General features: G+C 44.8%; 1 protein-coding gene and 1 long non-coding RNA gene across 32 annotated transcripts; both read right to left on the minus strand.

Annotated features, from left to right (window-relative positions):
* Nucleotides 1-1,230: 1,230 nt before the first annotated feature.
* Nucleotides 1,231-12,552, minus strand: LOC144459830 (H-2 class II histocompatibility antigen, E-S beta chain-like). 31 transcript variants are annotated; one of them, XR_013488608.1, is made up of 10 exons: nucleotides 12,453-12,552; nucleotides 10,837-11,109; nucleotides 7,288-7,501; nucleotides 3,097-3,167; nucleotides 2,893-3,006; nucleotides 2,599-2,784; nucleotides 2,376-2,541; nucleotides 2,153-2,318; nucleotides 1,930-2,095; nucleotides 1,231-1,872 (listed from the first exon to the last, which is right to left on the minus strand). XR_013488608.1 is itself a non-coding variant. In XM_078164543.1 (6 exons), the coding sequence occupies exons 1-6, from the start codon at nucleotides 12,505-12,507 to the stop codon at nucleotides 2,759-2,761; spliced, it is 750 nt and encodes a 249-aa protein (XP_078020669.1). In that variant the 5' UTR covers nucleotides 12,508-12,552; the 3' UTR covers nucleotides 1,231-2,758. The 31 variants fall into 31 exon arrangements, 2 of the variants coding, with proteins under 2 accessions (XP_078020669.1, XP_078020668.1); XR_013488617.1 differs by having other exon boundaries at nucleotides 1,231-2,095; nucleotides 3,097-3,164; XR_013488619.1 differs by having other exon boundaries at nucleotides 1,930-2,318; nucleotides 3,097-3,164.
* On the minus strand, nucleotides 4,520-7,281 carry LOC144459833 (uncharacterized). The gene is made up of 4 exons (XR_013488624.1): nucleotides 7,070-7,281; nucleotides 6,538-7,013; nucleotides 5,424-5,563; nucleotides 4,520-5,143 (listed from the first exon to the last, which is right to left on the minus strand). It is a non-coding gene; the product is annotated as an uncharacterized LOC144459833 (long non-coding RNA).
* Nucleotides 12,553-15,469: the final 2,917 nt, after the last annotated feature.

Raw genomic sequence — 15,469 nt, forward strand, 5'->3', positions numbered from 1 at the left:
AATAGAAGGGCATTAGAAGAAGCCTGACATGCAGCGTTGAGATGAAGCGTTCCCACCACTTCTCTCCAATCTAAATGTTAAATCTAAATCTAAATGTTAAATCTAAATATTAAATCTAAATCTAAATGCTAAATCTAAATGTTAAATCTAAATGCTAAATCTAAATATTAAATCTAAATCTAAATGTTAAATCTAAATCTAAATGTTAAATCTAAATGCTAAATCTAAATCTAAATGTTAAATCTAAATGCTAAATCTAAATCTAAATCTAAATGTTAAATCTAAATGCTAAATCTAAAAATTAAATCTGAATCTAAATGTTAAATCTAAATCTACTGGAGTAGTTTCATGTCGTATCTGACAACGGGAGGCTTTTAACAGATGACGTCCTGATGTTAGCTTTGCTGCTGCTGCAGCCACTGATGCTTTCTAGACATCGTGATTTCCCAAAACTGAATAAATACCACACATAGCAACACAAAACTGCTTTGCTAGCTCAATCATGTTGTAACTAAGATATCCAGTGGAAAAAATATATTTTTCACGGACCGTTTAAGAGTTAAATGAGTCATTATAGACACCGCTAACGGGGCTAAGAGCTAACTGTTAGCCCCGCTGATCTACGATAACCATGTTATTTACAAAACGTGTACACAGAAATAGTAATGTTGGTTCAGTCATTGTGTTTATAGACTTAACAAACATCAGATTAGTCTACACGGTCACATAGTGACGTGAAAAATGTGATATATATATATATATATATATATATACACACTATATATAGCTAAACTCTGCTGGTTTTCTACCCGAAAGTATTTGTAAACAACGAGGCGATTCCCTCCGAAGGGACACTAACAACTCAAAGTACATGTCAAATAGATAATAGATAATGGGCAAAATTATAATCAGTTATTTTGATCAATATTAAGATCACCGTAATTTATTGTGATGAATCTTTGATTTTAGGAACATCAACATATTTTCAGTTTCACATTAAAATAAACAGAGCCCTGCTTCACTCTCATGTTGTGCTACGTTCCTGCTAACGTCCAGATCTGACCATCAAAGTGGTGCCATGGCCTCATGGTCATTTAACCGTGGGGAGCCAAAATGGTGACAGTGATGACATGTGATGAGTCGTGCAGCTCTAATATGACCTGTTGATGTCAGACATGATAGATGTGGTACTTCCTGTTTATTAACATGGTTAAATAACTCCACAGTGTGTCAGAGAGTTTTCTGATTGTTTATTGTGGTTAGAAAAATGTTCACTCCAGTAAAATATATAAATCCAACAATCAGACAACCTACGAGCCCCAAAATCATTTAAAGAACTGGATCATATTTGATTTGAAACTAAACTTAGAGTCAGATTGTCGATAGAAGCGTCTGTAAAATCTAGATTTGAGCCAGTGAAGCATTTTATGAGATCCAGCTGTGAGTCCAGACTAAACCTGGTCCAGGACTGTCAGAGTAAAGACCACAGTCCTGGATCAGAGTTCAGACCAGCTCAGTATCATCAGAGTCCAGAGTAAACCTGGTCCAGGACTGTCAGAGTAAAGACCACAGTCCTGGATCAGAGTTCAGACCAGCTCAGTATCATCAGAGTCCAGAGTAAACCTGGTCCAGGACTGTCAGAGTAAAGACCACAGTCCTGGATCAGGGTTCAGACCAGCTCAGTATCATCAGAGTCCAGAGTAAACCTGGTCCAGGACTGTCAGAGTACAGACCACAGTCCTGGATCAGAGTTCAGACCAGCTCAGTATCATCAGAGTCCAGAGTAAACCTGGTCCAGGACTGTCAGAGTACAGACCACAGTCCTGGATCAGGGTTCAGACCAGCTCAGTATCATCAGAGTCCAGACTAAACCTGATCCAGGACTGTCAGAGTAAAGACCACAGTCCTGCATCAGGGTCCAGACTAAACCTGGTCCAGGACTGTCAGAGTAAAGACCACAGTCCTGGATCAGGGTTCAGACCAGCTCAGTATCATCAGGGTCCAGACTAAACCTGGTCCAGGACTGTCAGAGTAAAGACCACAGTCCTGGATCAGGGTTCAGACCAGCTCAGTATCATCAGAGTCCAGACTAAACCTGATCCAGGACTGTCAGAGTAAAGACCACAGTCCTGCATCAGGGTCCAGACTAAACCTGGTCCAGGACTGTCAGAGTAAAGACCACAGTCCTGGATCAGAGTTCAGACCAGCTCAGTATCATCAGAGTCCAGAGTAAACCTGGTCCAGGACTGTCAGAGTACAGACCACAGTCCTGGATCAGGGTTCAGACCAGCTCAGTATCATCAGAGTCCAGACTAAACCTGATCCAGGACTGTCAGAGTAAAGACCACAGTCCTGCATCAGGGTCCAGACTAAACCTGGTCCAGGACTGTCAGAGTAAAGACCACAGTCCTGGATCAGGGTTCAGACCAGCTCAGTATCATCAGGGTCCAGACTAAACCTGGTCCAGGACTGTCAGAGTAAAGACCACAGTCCTGGATCAGGGTTCAGACCAGCTCAGTATCATCAGAGTCCAGACTAAACCTGATCCAGGACTGTCAGAGTAAAGACCACAGTCCTGCATCAGGGTCCAGACTAAACCTGGTCCAGGACTGTCAGAGTAAAGACCACAGTCCTGGATCAGGGTTCAGACCAGCTCAGTATCATCAGAGAATCAGGTGTTGCAGCACTGACAGTCATGAAGCAGGTTGAAGCAGCAGCTGCTTTTTATTCCATCTGACAAGCAGCTACAGGTCCAGGATCAGTTACTGGGGACCAGAATCCTTCCTGGATTAAAGAGACGAGGACAGGGTCAACAACAAAGACAGACACCACGTCATTAAAACTGGTCCAAACTGGTGTGAACTGGTTTTAGACTGTGTGTAGTGTTCTGACCTCGGGCCTTCCTCTTGTAGTAGATGAATCCAGCCAGAGATAAGACCAGACCCAGGATCAGTCCTGAGGCTCCGATGGCAATCTTGTTTCTCTCAGACTCAGGCATGGACGGGTCTGAGGACAGACAGGTGAGCAGACAGACAGGTGAGCAGACAGACAGGCGAGCAAACAGGTGAACAGACAGACAGGTGAGCAGGTATTTACCCCAGTCAGTAACCAGAGGTTCTCTCAGACTGGTGTGTTCCACCACACAGGAGATCTTCTCTCCAGACCTGCTGACACAAAACACATCAGTGATTCTGTTACACTCTCTGAGAAAAACTGGACCTGAACCTACCTTGATGTGGACCTGGACCTGCAGCTACCTTGATGTGGACCTGGACCTGGAGCTACCTTGATGTGGACCTGGACCTGTATCTACCTTGATGTGGACCTGGACCTGCAGCTACCTTGATGTGGACCTGGACCTGTAGCTACCTTGATGTGGACCTGGACCTGGAGCTACCTTGATGTGGACCTGGACCTGTATCTACCTTGATGTGGACCTGGACCTGCAGCTACCTTGATGTGGACCTGGACCTGTAGCTACCTTGATGTGGACCTGGACCTGTATCTACCTTGATGTGGATCTGGACCTGCAGCTACCTTGATGTGGACCTGGACCTGCAGCTACCTTGATGTGGACCTGGACCTGTATCTACCTTGATGTGGACCTGGACCTGTATCTACTTTGATGTGGACCTGGACCTGCAGCTACCTTGATGTGGACCTGGACCTGCAGCTACCTTGATGTGGACCTGGACCTGCAGCTACCTTGATGTGGATCTGGACCTGTAGCTACCTTGATGTGGACCTGGACCTGTATCTACCTTGATGTGGATCTGGACCTGTATCTACCTTGATGTGGACCTGGACCTGTATCTACCTTGATGTGGACCTGGACCTGCAGCTACCTTGATGTGGACCTGGACCTGCAGCTACCTTGATGTGGACCTGGACCTGTAGCTACTTTGATGTGGACCTGGACCTGCAGCTACCTTGATGTGGACCTGGACCTGGAGCTACCTTGATGTGGACCTGGACCTGTAGCTACCTTGATGTGGATCTGGACCTGCAGCTACCTTGATGTGGATCTGGACCTGTAGCTACCTTGATGTGGACCTGGACCTGTATCTACCTTGATGTGGACCTGGACCTGTATCTACCTTGATGTGGACCTGGACCTGCAGCTACCTTGATGTGGACCTGGACCTGTATCTACCTTGATGTGGACCTGGACCTGCAGCTACCTTGATGTGGACCTGGATCTGCAGCTACCTTGATGTGGACCTGGACCTGTAGCTACCTTGATGTGGACCTGGACCTGTATCTACTTTGATGTGGACCTGGACCTGCAGCTACCTTGATGTGGACCTGGACCTGCAGCTACCTTGATGTGGACCTGGACCTGCAGCTACCTTGATGTGGATCTGGACCTGTAGCTACCTTGATGTGGACCTGGACCTGTATCTACCTTGATGTGGATCTGGACCTGTATCTACCTTGATGTGGACCTGGACCTGTATCTACCTTGATGTGGACCTGGACCTGCAGCTACCTTGATGTGGACCTGGACCTGCAGCTACCTTGATGTGGACCTGGACCTGGAGCTACTTTGATGTGGACCTGGACCTGCAGCTACCTTGATGTGGACCTGGAGCTACCTTGATGTGGACCTGGACCTGTAGCTACCTTGATGTGGACCTGGACCTGCAGCTACCTTGATGTGGACCTGCACCTGCAGCTACCTTGATGTGGATCTGGATCTGTAGCTACCTTGATGTGGACCTGGACCTGTATCTACCTTGATGTGGACCTGGACCTGTATCTACCTTGATGTGGACCTGGACCTGCAGCTACCTTGATGTGGACCTGGACCTGTAGCTACTTTGATGTGGACCTGGACCTGCAGCTACCTTGATGTGGACCTGGACCTGTAGCTACCTTGATGTGGATCTGGACCTGTAGCTGCCTTGATGTGGACCTGGACCTGTATCTACCTTGATGTGGACCTGGACCTGTAGCTACCTTGATGTGGACCTGTAGCTACCTTGATGTGGATCTGGACCTGTAGCTGCCTTGATGTGGACCTGGACCTGTATCTACCTTGATGTGGACCTGGACCTGTAGCTACCTTGATGTGGACCTGTAGCTACCTTGATGTGGACCTGGACCTGTAGCTACCTTGATGTGGACCTGGACCTGTAGTTACCTTGATGTGGACCTGGACCTGTATCTACCTTGATGTGGACCTGGACCTGTAGCTACCTTGATGTGGACCTGGACCTGTAGCTACCTTGATGTGGACCTGGACCTGTAGCTACCTTGATGTGAACCTGGACCTGTATCTACCTTGATGTGAACCTGGACCTGTATCTACCTTGATGTGAACCTGGACCTGTAGCTACCTTGATGTGAACCTGGACCTGTATCTACCTTGATGTGGACCTGGACCTGTAGCTACCTTGATGTGAACCTGGACCTGTAGCTACCTTGATGTGGACCTGGACCTGTAGTTACCTTGATGTGGACCTGGACCTGTAGCTACCTTGATGTGAACCTGGACCTGTAGCTACCTTGATGTGGACCTGGACCTGTAGTTACCTTGATGTGGACCTGGACCTGTAGCTACCTTGATGTGAACCTGGACCTTTATCTACCTTGATGTGAACCTGGACCTGGAGCTACCTTGATGTGAACCTGGACCTGTAGCTACCTTGATGTGGACCTGGACCTGTAGCTACCTTGATGTGGACCTGGACCTGTATCTACCTTGATGTGGACCTGGACCTGTATCTACCTTGATGTGGATCTGGACCTGTATCTACCTTGATGTGGACCTGGACCTGCAGCTACCTTGATGTGGACCTGGACCTGCAGCTACCTTGATGTGGACCTGGACCTGTAGCTACTTTGATGTGGACCTGGACCTGCAGCTACCTTGATGTGGACCTGGACCTGGAGCTACCTTGATGTGGACCTGGACCTGTAGCTACCTTGATGTGGATCTGGACCTGCAGCTACCTTGATGTGGATCTGGACCTGTAGCTACCTTGATGTGGACCTGGACCTGTATCTACCTTGATGTGGACCTGGACCTGCAGCTACCTTGATGTGGACCTGGACCTGTATCTATCTTGATGTGGACCTGGACCTGTATCTACTTTGATGTGGACCTGGACCTGCAGCTACCTTGATGTGGACCTGGACCTGCAGCTACCTTGATGTGGACCTGGACCTGCAGCTACCTTGATGTGGATCTGGACCTGTAGCTACCTTGATGTGGACCTGGACCTGTATCTACCTTGATGTGGATCTGGACCTGTATCTACCTTGATGTGGACCTGGACCTGTATCTACCTTGATGTGGACCTGGACCTGCAGCTACCTTGATGTGGACCTGGACCTGCAGCTACCTTGATGTGGACCTGGACCTGGAGCTACTTTGATGTGGACCTGGACCTGCAGCTACCTTGATGTGGACCTGGAGCTACCTTGATGTGGACCTGGACCTGTAGCTACCTTGATGTGGACCTGGACCTGCAGCTACCTTGATGTGGACCTGCACCTGCAGCTACCTTGATGTGGATCTGGATCTGTAGCTACCTTGATGTGGACCTGGACCTGTATCTACCTTGATGTGGACCTGGACCTGTAGCTGCCTTGATGTGGACCTGGACCTGTATCTACCTTGATGTGGACCTGGACCTGTAGCTACCTTGATGTGGACCTGTAGCTACCTTGATGTGGATCTGGACCTGTAGCTGCCTTGATGTGGACCTGGACCTGTATCTACCTTGATGTGGACCTGGACCTGTAGCTACCTTGATGTGGACCTGTAGCTACCTTGATGTGGACCTGGACCTGTAGCTACCTTGATGTGGACCTGGACCTGTAGTTACCTTGATGTGGACCTGGACCTGTATCTACCTTGATGTGGACCTGGACCTGTAGTTACCTTGATGTGGACCTGGACCTGTAGCTGCCTTGATGTGGACCTGGACCTGTATCTACCTTAATGTGGACCTGGACCTGTATCTACCTTGATGTGGACCTGGACCTGTAGTTACCTTGATGTGGACCTGGACCTGTAGCTGCCTTGATGTGGACCTGGACCTGTATCTACCTTAATGTGGACCTGGACCTGTAGTTACCTTGATGTGGACCTGGACCTGTAGCTACCTTGATGTGAACCTGGACCTGTATCTACCTTGATGTGAACCTGGACCTGTAGCTACCTTGATGTAGACCTGGACCTGTATCTACCTTGATGTGGACCTGGACCTGTAGCTACCTTGATGTGAACCTGGACCTGTATCTACCTTGATGTGGACCTGGACCTGTAGGTGTACTCACCTGGGCGTGTACTCCAGGTGAGAGTGGATCTGGTAGTACCAATCAGCGTCTGCCAGCTCATCAGTGGAAGTGACATCAGAGGTGACTTCCTTTCCGTCTCTGAGCCAGCTGACTTTGATCTTTTTGGGGTAGAAGTCGAAGACGCTGCAGACCAACATGGCTGAATGTTTACCACCAGAGGGCGTCACAGAGTGCAGTCTGACATACGGCTCAGCTGAAACACACATCAGGATGATGATGATGATGATGATGACAGTTAGTATGATGAAGCATTGTGATATGATCATTAACCCAGTAACTCTAAAGGGTTCAGCAGGATCAGTGGCACCACCTGCAGTGTTTGAGTCAGTATCAGCTGTTGCAGTCGTGTTTCATACTTAAACTAGTGTTAAGTCAATGATGCAGTTTTTCAGCAGCTGTGGAGAAACTCATGCTCAGCTGTTGTGTGTAAACTATGACCATGTCCTGCTGTAACAGTGAGACTCTGGTGCTCAGACGCTCTCTTCAGGACAGTTTATAAAGTCTCAGCAGCCAGTGTGATGTTGGTTTGATGCAGGGGCGTAGGAATGAGTTTAACATTGGGGGGGGGGGGGGGGGGCACATATCAGGAACCTGACAGATCCGTAAATTGGTTTGAGCAGAAATACATCATAAATTAACTACACTGCAAAACATTCACAAGTAAATTTTATTGTACTAAACAGACACATGTGTAAAGATAAAGGAGAAGACATTGAATGGATGTAATGAACTGATAGATCACATCAGTTCCTGTGTAGTTTTCTGTCACCAACAGAAGTCTTACAGCACTGCACAGTCCTGCATCTAATCATTTGCGTGCCGTGTGATTATTCAGTGTCAAACATGTGCTATGGCGCACTAAAGGTTGAGAAACACTGGCCTAGGCAAAAGAGCCAAAATGTTTTTTCCTCCTGTCACTTGCAAACTGACTTCCTGTCCAGTTAGTCAAGTTTATCCTGATGGACATGACGGACAGCAACATGGTTCAGTCTGTTTTGAGTCATTGTAGACCGGAGCCAAGTTTGAGCCTGCGGAGGACACTGAAACTTCTCTCTGCCTCAGAGGATGAAACAGGGACGACCAAAAGCAACCTGACCTGGGTCACCTGATGTGCCTCAGCTCCTTCAATGAAGTGTTTTGGGGGCGGTCTGGTCTGTGGAATGATAATGTGCTTAACACCTACAGACTGAACCACAGCTGTCGCCTCTTCAAACAGAGCTTTGAAACTTGCCTCATCTCTCTTGAGTGAGGTCCTCACAACGTGGACAGCAGCCCTCATGCCAGCAATGGTTTCAGTTCTCTTCTGAAAAGAGATGTTCAGGCGTTCAAGCTCACAAATCACTGGTGAGTCAAGGAGGAGACCCCAAACTGTTTTGCCTTTCCTAAACTGCCCTGGCAGGCCGTTAGCAGCAGATGCAGTATTTGAGGCACCACATGTCATCTCCTGCAAGCTAGCCAGCACTGACCCATACTGGGACAGAACAGCTGTGATGGCTTTGCCCCGTACTGTCCATCTTGTGGGACAGACGGGTTTTATTGCAGTGCATGATGGATTCTCTGCATGTGTTGTTGCTGCATGGATCGATAACATTTTTCAGTTGCTTTTTTCCACTTTTTTAATCCAGAAGTGATGAAGGTGGGTAATAAAAACACAACCCCCCCTCTGCACTGCATCATCATGTAGCCAGGGAAAGTCCTTGTACCTCCTCTCTTGGAAAGAGACAGTTCTGTTGGACAGAACTTGAGTGTCTATGAATTTTGGGTGTGGCTGATATGGCTCTGTCCTCTGTCCTCTGTCCTCAGTGTCTCTCAGCTGTCTGTCCCTGCTCTGAGACGGCACTTACTACAAGCAACCAATCCCATTTTAAGGTTGTAAAATATCTACTGTTACATGTTACTGTGTCTTTGCGTTCGAGTGCAGCTGAGTGCAGGAGGCATCAGTGAATCTATCAGCAGTCACTGTACGGTGTGTGTTTCTGTATTTTCACATATACTCAGTCAGACGTCAGAGAGAGGTCCCTTCTTCTGCTGACATCACAGAACTGTCTGAAAAGCTGCTTGAAAACAAATTCAAAGAGGATTCAGAGGAAACTGGCAGCAACTTGACATCAGTCCACACCTGGTCTCCTCTCTGGTTCCATCACAATACTACGATATGTTATTTTACACTAGTTGGATATTTATCTCTACTTTCTGTTGCGAAGTGGATAAAATAATAAAATGGCGGGAAATCCGAGCTGCTTGGCGGAGGTCTGAGCTCTCCGAGTGCTTTTCTAGTTACTTTATTTATTTGCTATAGCTTCAGCTAAGTTACAGAATATGTCAATGTGATGCTGCCACAGTACGATTAAAGAACCCTCAGTAGAAATGTATATCATACAGTATGTGACAGGAAACACACGTACATCATTAACTCATCAGCTTCAGTTGTATCAGTAGGTGCATCAGCTGTAGTATGAGTAGTTGCAGTAGCAGAGTTTAACCAGCAGGTGGTGACACAGACTGTAGTCTGGTGTGTTTAAGGGAAATGAAAGTGATATTTTACTTCTGACTGTATCACGCTGTGTTTGAGGCGTGTCATGTCAAATATGACATGTTTCCACTGGTCATGATGATCAGAAGGAACAACATTCAGCCTTTACATAAATTATATGTCAATAAACAAGTGGAGTGTGACGCTGTGTTTGAGGCGTGTCATGTCAAATATGACATGTTTCCACTGGTCATGATGATCAGAAGGAACAACATTCAGCCTTTACATAAATTATATGTCAATAAACAAGTGGAGTGTGACGCTGTGTTTGAGGCGTGTCATGTCAAATATGACATGTTTCCACTGGTCATGATGATCAGAAGGAACAACATTCAGCCTTTACATAAATTATATGTCAATAAACAAGTGGAGTGTGACGCTGTGTTTGAGGCGTGTCATGTCAAATATGACATGTTTCCACTGGTCATGATGATCAGAAGGAACAACATTCAGCCTTTACATAAATTATATGTCAATAAACAAGTGGAGTGTGACGCTGTGTTTGAGGCGTGTCATGTCAAATATGACATGTTTCCACTGGTCATGATGATCAGAAGGAACAACATTCAGCCTTTACATAAATTATATGTCAATAAACATATGTGTGTTTGAAGTGTCTTCAGCGGTTTGAACTGTTTATCAGATAAACAAATCTGTACCTGTCAGTCAGGTGAATCAGTAGAGCTGATGTAGATTCACTCACTGTGGTAATGAATGAATTAATGACATCATGATAATGGTGATGATGATATGAGTTTACATTTAAAAATGGACATTAAGTACACATTCCACCAACACACATACACACACACACACACACACACCTACATACACACACACACACACATACATACATACATACATATACACACACACACACACACACACATACACATACATACATACATGAATAAATTAATCAATGACATGATGATGATGATGGTGATGATGATGAAGGTGATGAAGGTGTGGATGTTACAGAAACACAGACTCACCTGACTTAGTCAGAACAGCCTGGTAGTCAATCCCAATGTTGTGCACACAGTACCTCTCCTTCTCACCTCTCTGCTGAGCCAGTATTGAAGGATCATTGTTGAAGTACTCAGCCTGCTTCACACCGTACTCAGTGTATCCAACAAACTTCCCCAAACTGCTGCTGAACCTGAAGAGCTCCAACTTGTTGAAATATTGAGAGTAGATGTACTCGATGTCCTTTGGATCAGTGGAGTTAAACAGACAGCGGTTCAGACCACAACTGCGAAATCCATCTGAGGAACAAAAACAGTTTGACTCATTGTGTAACTGCAGCTTCACATCACTGTATGAACAGTACCAAGTCTGTATTGATCAGTGATCAGTGTATTGATCAGTGATCAGTGTATTGATGACTGATCAGTGTGTTGATGAGTGATCAGTGTATTGATGACTGATCAGTGTGTTGATGAGTGATCAGTGTATTGATGACTGATCAGTGTGTTGAGGAGTGATCAGTGTACTGATCTGTGATCAGTGTATTGATGAGTGATCAGTGTGTTGATGAGTGATCAGTGTATTGATCTGTGATCAGTGTATTGATGAGTGATCAGTGTAATGATGAGTGATCAGTGTATTGATGAGTGATCAGTGTATTGATCTGTGATCAGTGTATTGATCTGTGATCAGTGTATTGATTAGTGATCAGTGTGTTGATGAGTGATCAGTGTATTGATCTGTGATCAGTGTATTGATGAGTGATCAGTGTAATGATGAGTGATCAGTGTATTGATGAGTGATCAGTGTATTGATCTGTGATCAGTGTATTGATGAATGATCAGTGTGTTGATGAGTGATCAGTGTGTTGATGACTGATCAGTGTGTTGATGAGTGATCAGTGTATTGATGAGTGATCAGTGTATTGATGACTGATCAGTGTGTTGATGAGTGATCAGTGTATTGATGACTGATCAGTGTATTGATTAGTGATCAGTGTGTTGATGAGTGATCAGTGTATTGATCTGTGATCAGTGTATTGATGACTGATCAGTGTATTGATGAGTGATCAGTGTATTGATGACTGATCAGTGTGTTGATGAGTGATCAGTGTATTGATCTGTGATCAGTGTGTTGATGAGTGATCAGTGTATTGATCTGTGATCAGTGTATTGATGAGTGATCAGTGTAATGATGAGTGATCAGTGTATTGATGAGTGATCAGTGTATTGATCTGTGATCAGTGTATTGATGAATGATCGGTGTATTGATGAGTGATCAGTGTGTTGATGAGTGATCAGTGTATTGATGAGTGATCAGTGTATTGATGAGTGTATTGACGAGTGTGTTGATCAGTGATCAGTGTATTGATGAGTGTGTTGATCAGTGATCAGTGTGTTGATCAGTGTATTGATGAGTGATCAGTGTATTGATGAGTGTATTGACGAGTGTGTTGATCAGTGATCAGTGTATTGATGAGTGTGTTGATCAGTGATCAGTGTGTTGATCAGTGTATTGATGAGTGTGTTGATCAGTGATCAGTATGTTGATGAGTGATCAGTGTGTTGATCAGTAATCAGTGTATTGATGAGTGCATTGATGAGTGTATTGATCAGTGTGTTGATGAGTGTGTTGGTCGTACCTGCTGTGTAGAGGCTGATGAAGAGGAGGGAGAAGCTGAGAAAGGATGAAGCCATGTTCCTCTGTTCACCGGACACACACTGACACAGTTTCACTGAGAGCTGCTCTAAATACCAGAGGGCGTGATGACGTCATCATCATCAGCTGTTGCCAGGCAGACAGTTCACAGTAAAGTCTGCTGCTGGAGCTCACACACACACACACACAGTCACACACACACAGTCACACACACAGTCACAGCACACTGGAGACTGTCAGAGATCTGAAGTTCTATATTGGTCATTTATCTCAAGTCTTTGTTTCACATTCAGAGTTATGAGATAATCTATGACATGTATGTATCTTTTAATATTGTGGGGCACCAATTTCCTGATGTTAAATTCAGACAAAACTGAAGTTATTGTTCTTGGCCCCAAACAACTCAGAGACTCTTTATCTGATGATATAGTTTCTCTAGATGGCATTGCTCTGGCCTCTAGCACTACCGTAAGAAACCTCGGAGTAATATTTGATCAAGATTTGTCTTTTAATTCTCATTTAAAGCAAACCTCACGGACTGCATTTTTTCATCTGCGTAATATTGTGAAAATTAGGCCTATCCTGACCCGAAAAGATGCAGAAAAATTGGTCCACGCTTTTGTTACCTCTAGGCTGGATTACTGTAACTCTCTATTATCAGGTAGCTCTAGTAAGTCCTTAAAAACTCTCCAGCTAATTCAGAATGCAGCAGCACGTGTACTAACAGGAACTAAGAAACAAGATCATATTTCTCCTGTTTTAGCTTCTCTGCACTGGCTCCCTGTAAAATCCAGAATTGAATTTAAAATCCTACTGTTAACTTATAAAGCTCTAAATGGTCAAGCTCCGTCATATCTTAGAGAGCTCATAGTGCCATATTATCCCACCAGAACACTGCGCTCTGAGAACGCAGGGTTACTCGTGGTCCCTAAAGTCTCCAAAAGTAGATCAGGAGCCAGAGCCTTCAGCTATCAGGCTCCTCTCCTGTGGAATCATCTTCCTGTTACGGTCCGGGAGGCAGACACCGTCTCCACATTTAAGACTAGACTTAAGACTTTCCTCTTTGATAAAGCTTATAGTTAGGGCTGGCTCAGGCTTGCCCTGTACCAGCCCCTAGTTAGGCTGACTTAGGCCTAGTCTGCCGGAGGACCCCCCTATAATACACCGGGCACCTTCTCTCCTTCTCTCTCTCTCTCTCTCTCTCTCTCTCTCGTATTCTATTACTGCATCTTGCTAACTCGGCCATTCTGGATGTCACTAACTCGGCTTCTTCTCCGGAGCCTTTGTGCTCCACTGTCTCTCAGATTAACTCATATCACAGCGGTGCCTGGACAGCGTGACGTGTGTGGTTGTGCTGCTGCCGTGGTCCTGCCAGATGCCTCCTGCTGCTGCTGCCATCATTAGTCATTAGTCATACTTCTACTGTTATTATACACATATGACTATTGTCACACATGTATACTGCCAGATATTAATACATACTTTCAACATATTGTACCACAGTAGCCAGAACTATAACTATAATATTATTACTTTCATTAATGTTGTTGTAAGCTACTGTCATTACCTGCATCTCTCTCTCTGTCTCTCTCTCTCTCTGTCTCTCTCTCTGTCTCTCTCTCTCTCTCTCTCTCTCTCTCTGTCTCATTGTGTCATACGGATTACTGTTAATTTATCATGTTGATCTGTTCTGTACGACATCTATTGCACGTCTGTCCGTCCTGGAAGAGGGATCCCTCCTCAGTTGCTCTTCCTGAGGTTTCTACCGTTTTTTCCCTGTTAAAGGGTTTTTTTGGGGAGTTTTTCCTGATCAGCTGTGAGGGTCATAAGGACAGAGGGATGTCGTATGCTGTAAAGCCCTGTGAGGCAAATTGTGATTTGTGATATTGGGCTTTATAAATAAAATTGATTGATTGATTGATTGAGCTGTAGTGTTGCAAATCTGATCCTTGGTGTCTTCCCTTGCCAACAGAACCTTGAAATCCATTTGTCCCATTCCTTAAATTGACTATCGGCTACCTCTATCGGCAGGTTTCTGAAGAGATAGCGTAGGCGGGGAAGGATGTTCATTTTAACAGCACTAACTCTTGAGCTAAGACTTAGGAAGGGAATGAGGCTCCATCTGTGCAAGTCAGATTTTATCTTGGTTGATATTTGTCCATAATTAGCCTGGAAAAGCCTAGAGAGGTCCCCCGTGAGCGTTATACCCAGGTATTTTATTTCCTCATTATGCCAATTTAAATTGCATGTGTCCCTTAATTTCTTTGAGGCCTTAAAATTTAGGGTCATTACCTGCATCCTAGAAGTGTTTACTTTATATTCGGACAATTTACCAAATTCACGTAGTGCCGACATCCCAGCTAACACATAATGTTCCGGTAACATTCCCAGAACGTTCCCTACAAGTTTTCTACTGAACGTTCCCTAAAGAACATTTTAAGAACGTTGTATAAATGTTTGTGTTTAATGTAACATTCACAAAACGTTCTAATAACAAGATGAAATAACATATTTTTTAAAGTAACCTTTAGAATGTTCCCCTAAGGTTCCCATTTAGTTGCATTTTGGGTAACCTTCCCACAACGTTCCAAGAAAGTTCTACAAATAATGTAACATTCCTAAAATGTTATAATAACCAGATGATTATAATGTTTTTGGAGAGTAATTTTATAACGTTCCCCTGAGGTTCCCATTTGGCTGAATTCTGGATAACCCTCCCACAACATTCTGGGAATGTTGCACAAATGTTTTTGTTTAACACAACATTCCCATAACGTTCTAATAACCACATGAAACAACGTTTTTTTGGAGTGATTTTTAGAATGTTCCCCTAAGGTTCCTGTTTGGTTGCATTTTGGGTAACCTTCCCACAACGGTCTAAGAAAGTTCTACAAATATTTGTTTTTTAATGTAGCATTCTTAAAACGTTCTACTAACCAGATGCTTGTAATGTTTTTTTGGAGTAATTTTTAGAATGTTCCCGTAAGGTTCTCGTTTGGT

Source organism: Epinephelus lanceolatus, chromosome 22, assembly GCF_041903045.1.
Source record: "Epinephelus lanceolatus isolate andai-2023 chromosome 22, ASM4190304v1, whole genome shotgun sequence".
Classification (NCBI taxonomy): Eukaryota; Metazoa; Chordata; class Actinopteri; order Perciformes; family Serranidae; genus Epinephelus; species Epinephelus lanceolatus.

Excerpts from the sequence above, each read along its gene's own strand:
- LOC144459830 (XM_078164542.1), bottom strand. The coding sequence starts at position 12,507 with ATGGCTTCATCCTTTCTCAGCTTCTCCCTCCTCTTCATCAGCCTCTAC. Across the intron at positions 3,168-7,287 it reads CACCTGGAGTACACGCCCAG|CAGGTCTGGAGAGAAGATCT; the intron begins GTGAGTACACCT and ends GTTTTGTGTCAG. Across the intron at positions 2,785-2,892 it reads CTACAAGAGGAAGGCCCGAG|GAAGGATTCTGGTCCCCAGT; the intron begins GTCAGAACACTA and ends TCTTTAATCCAG.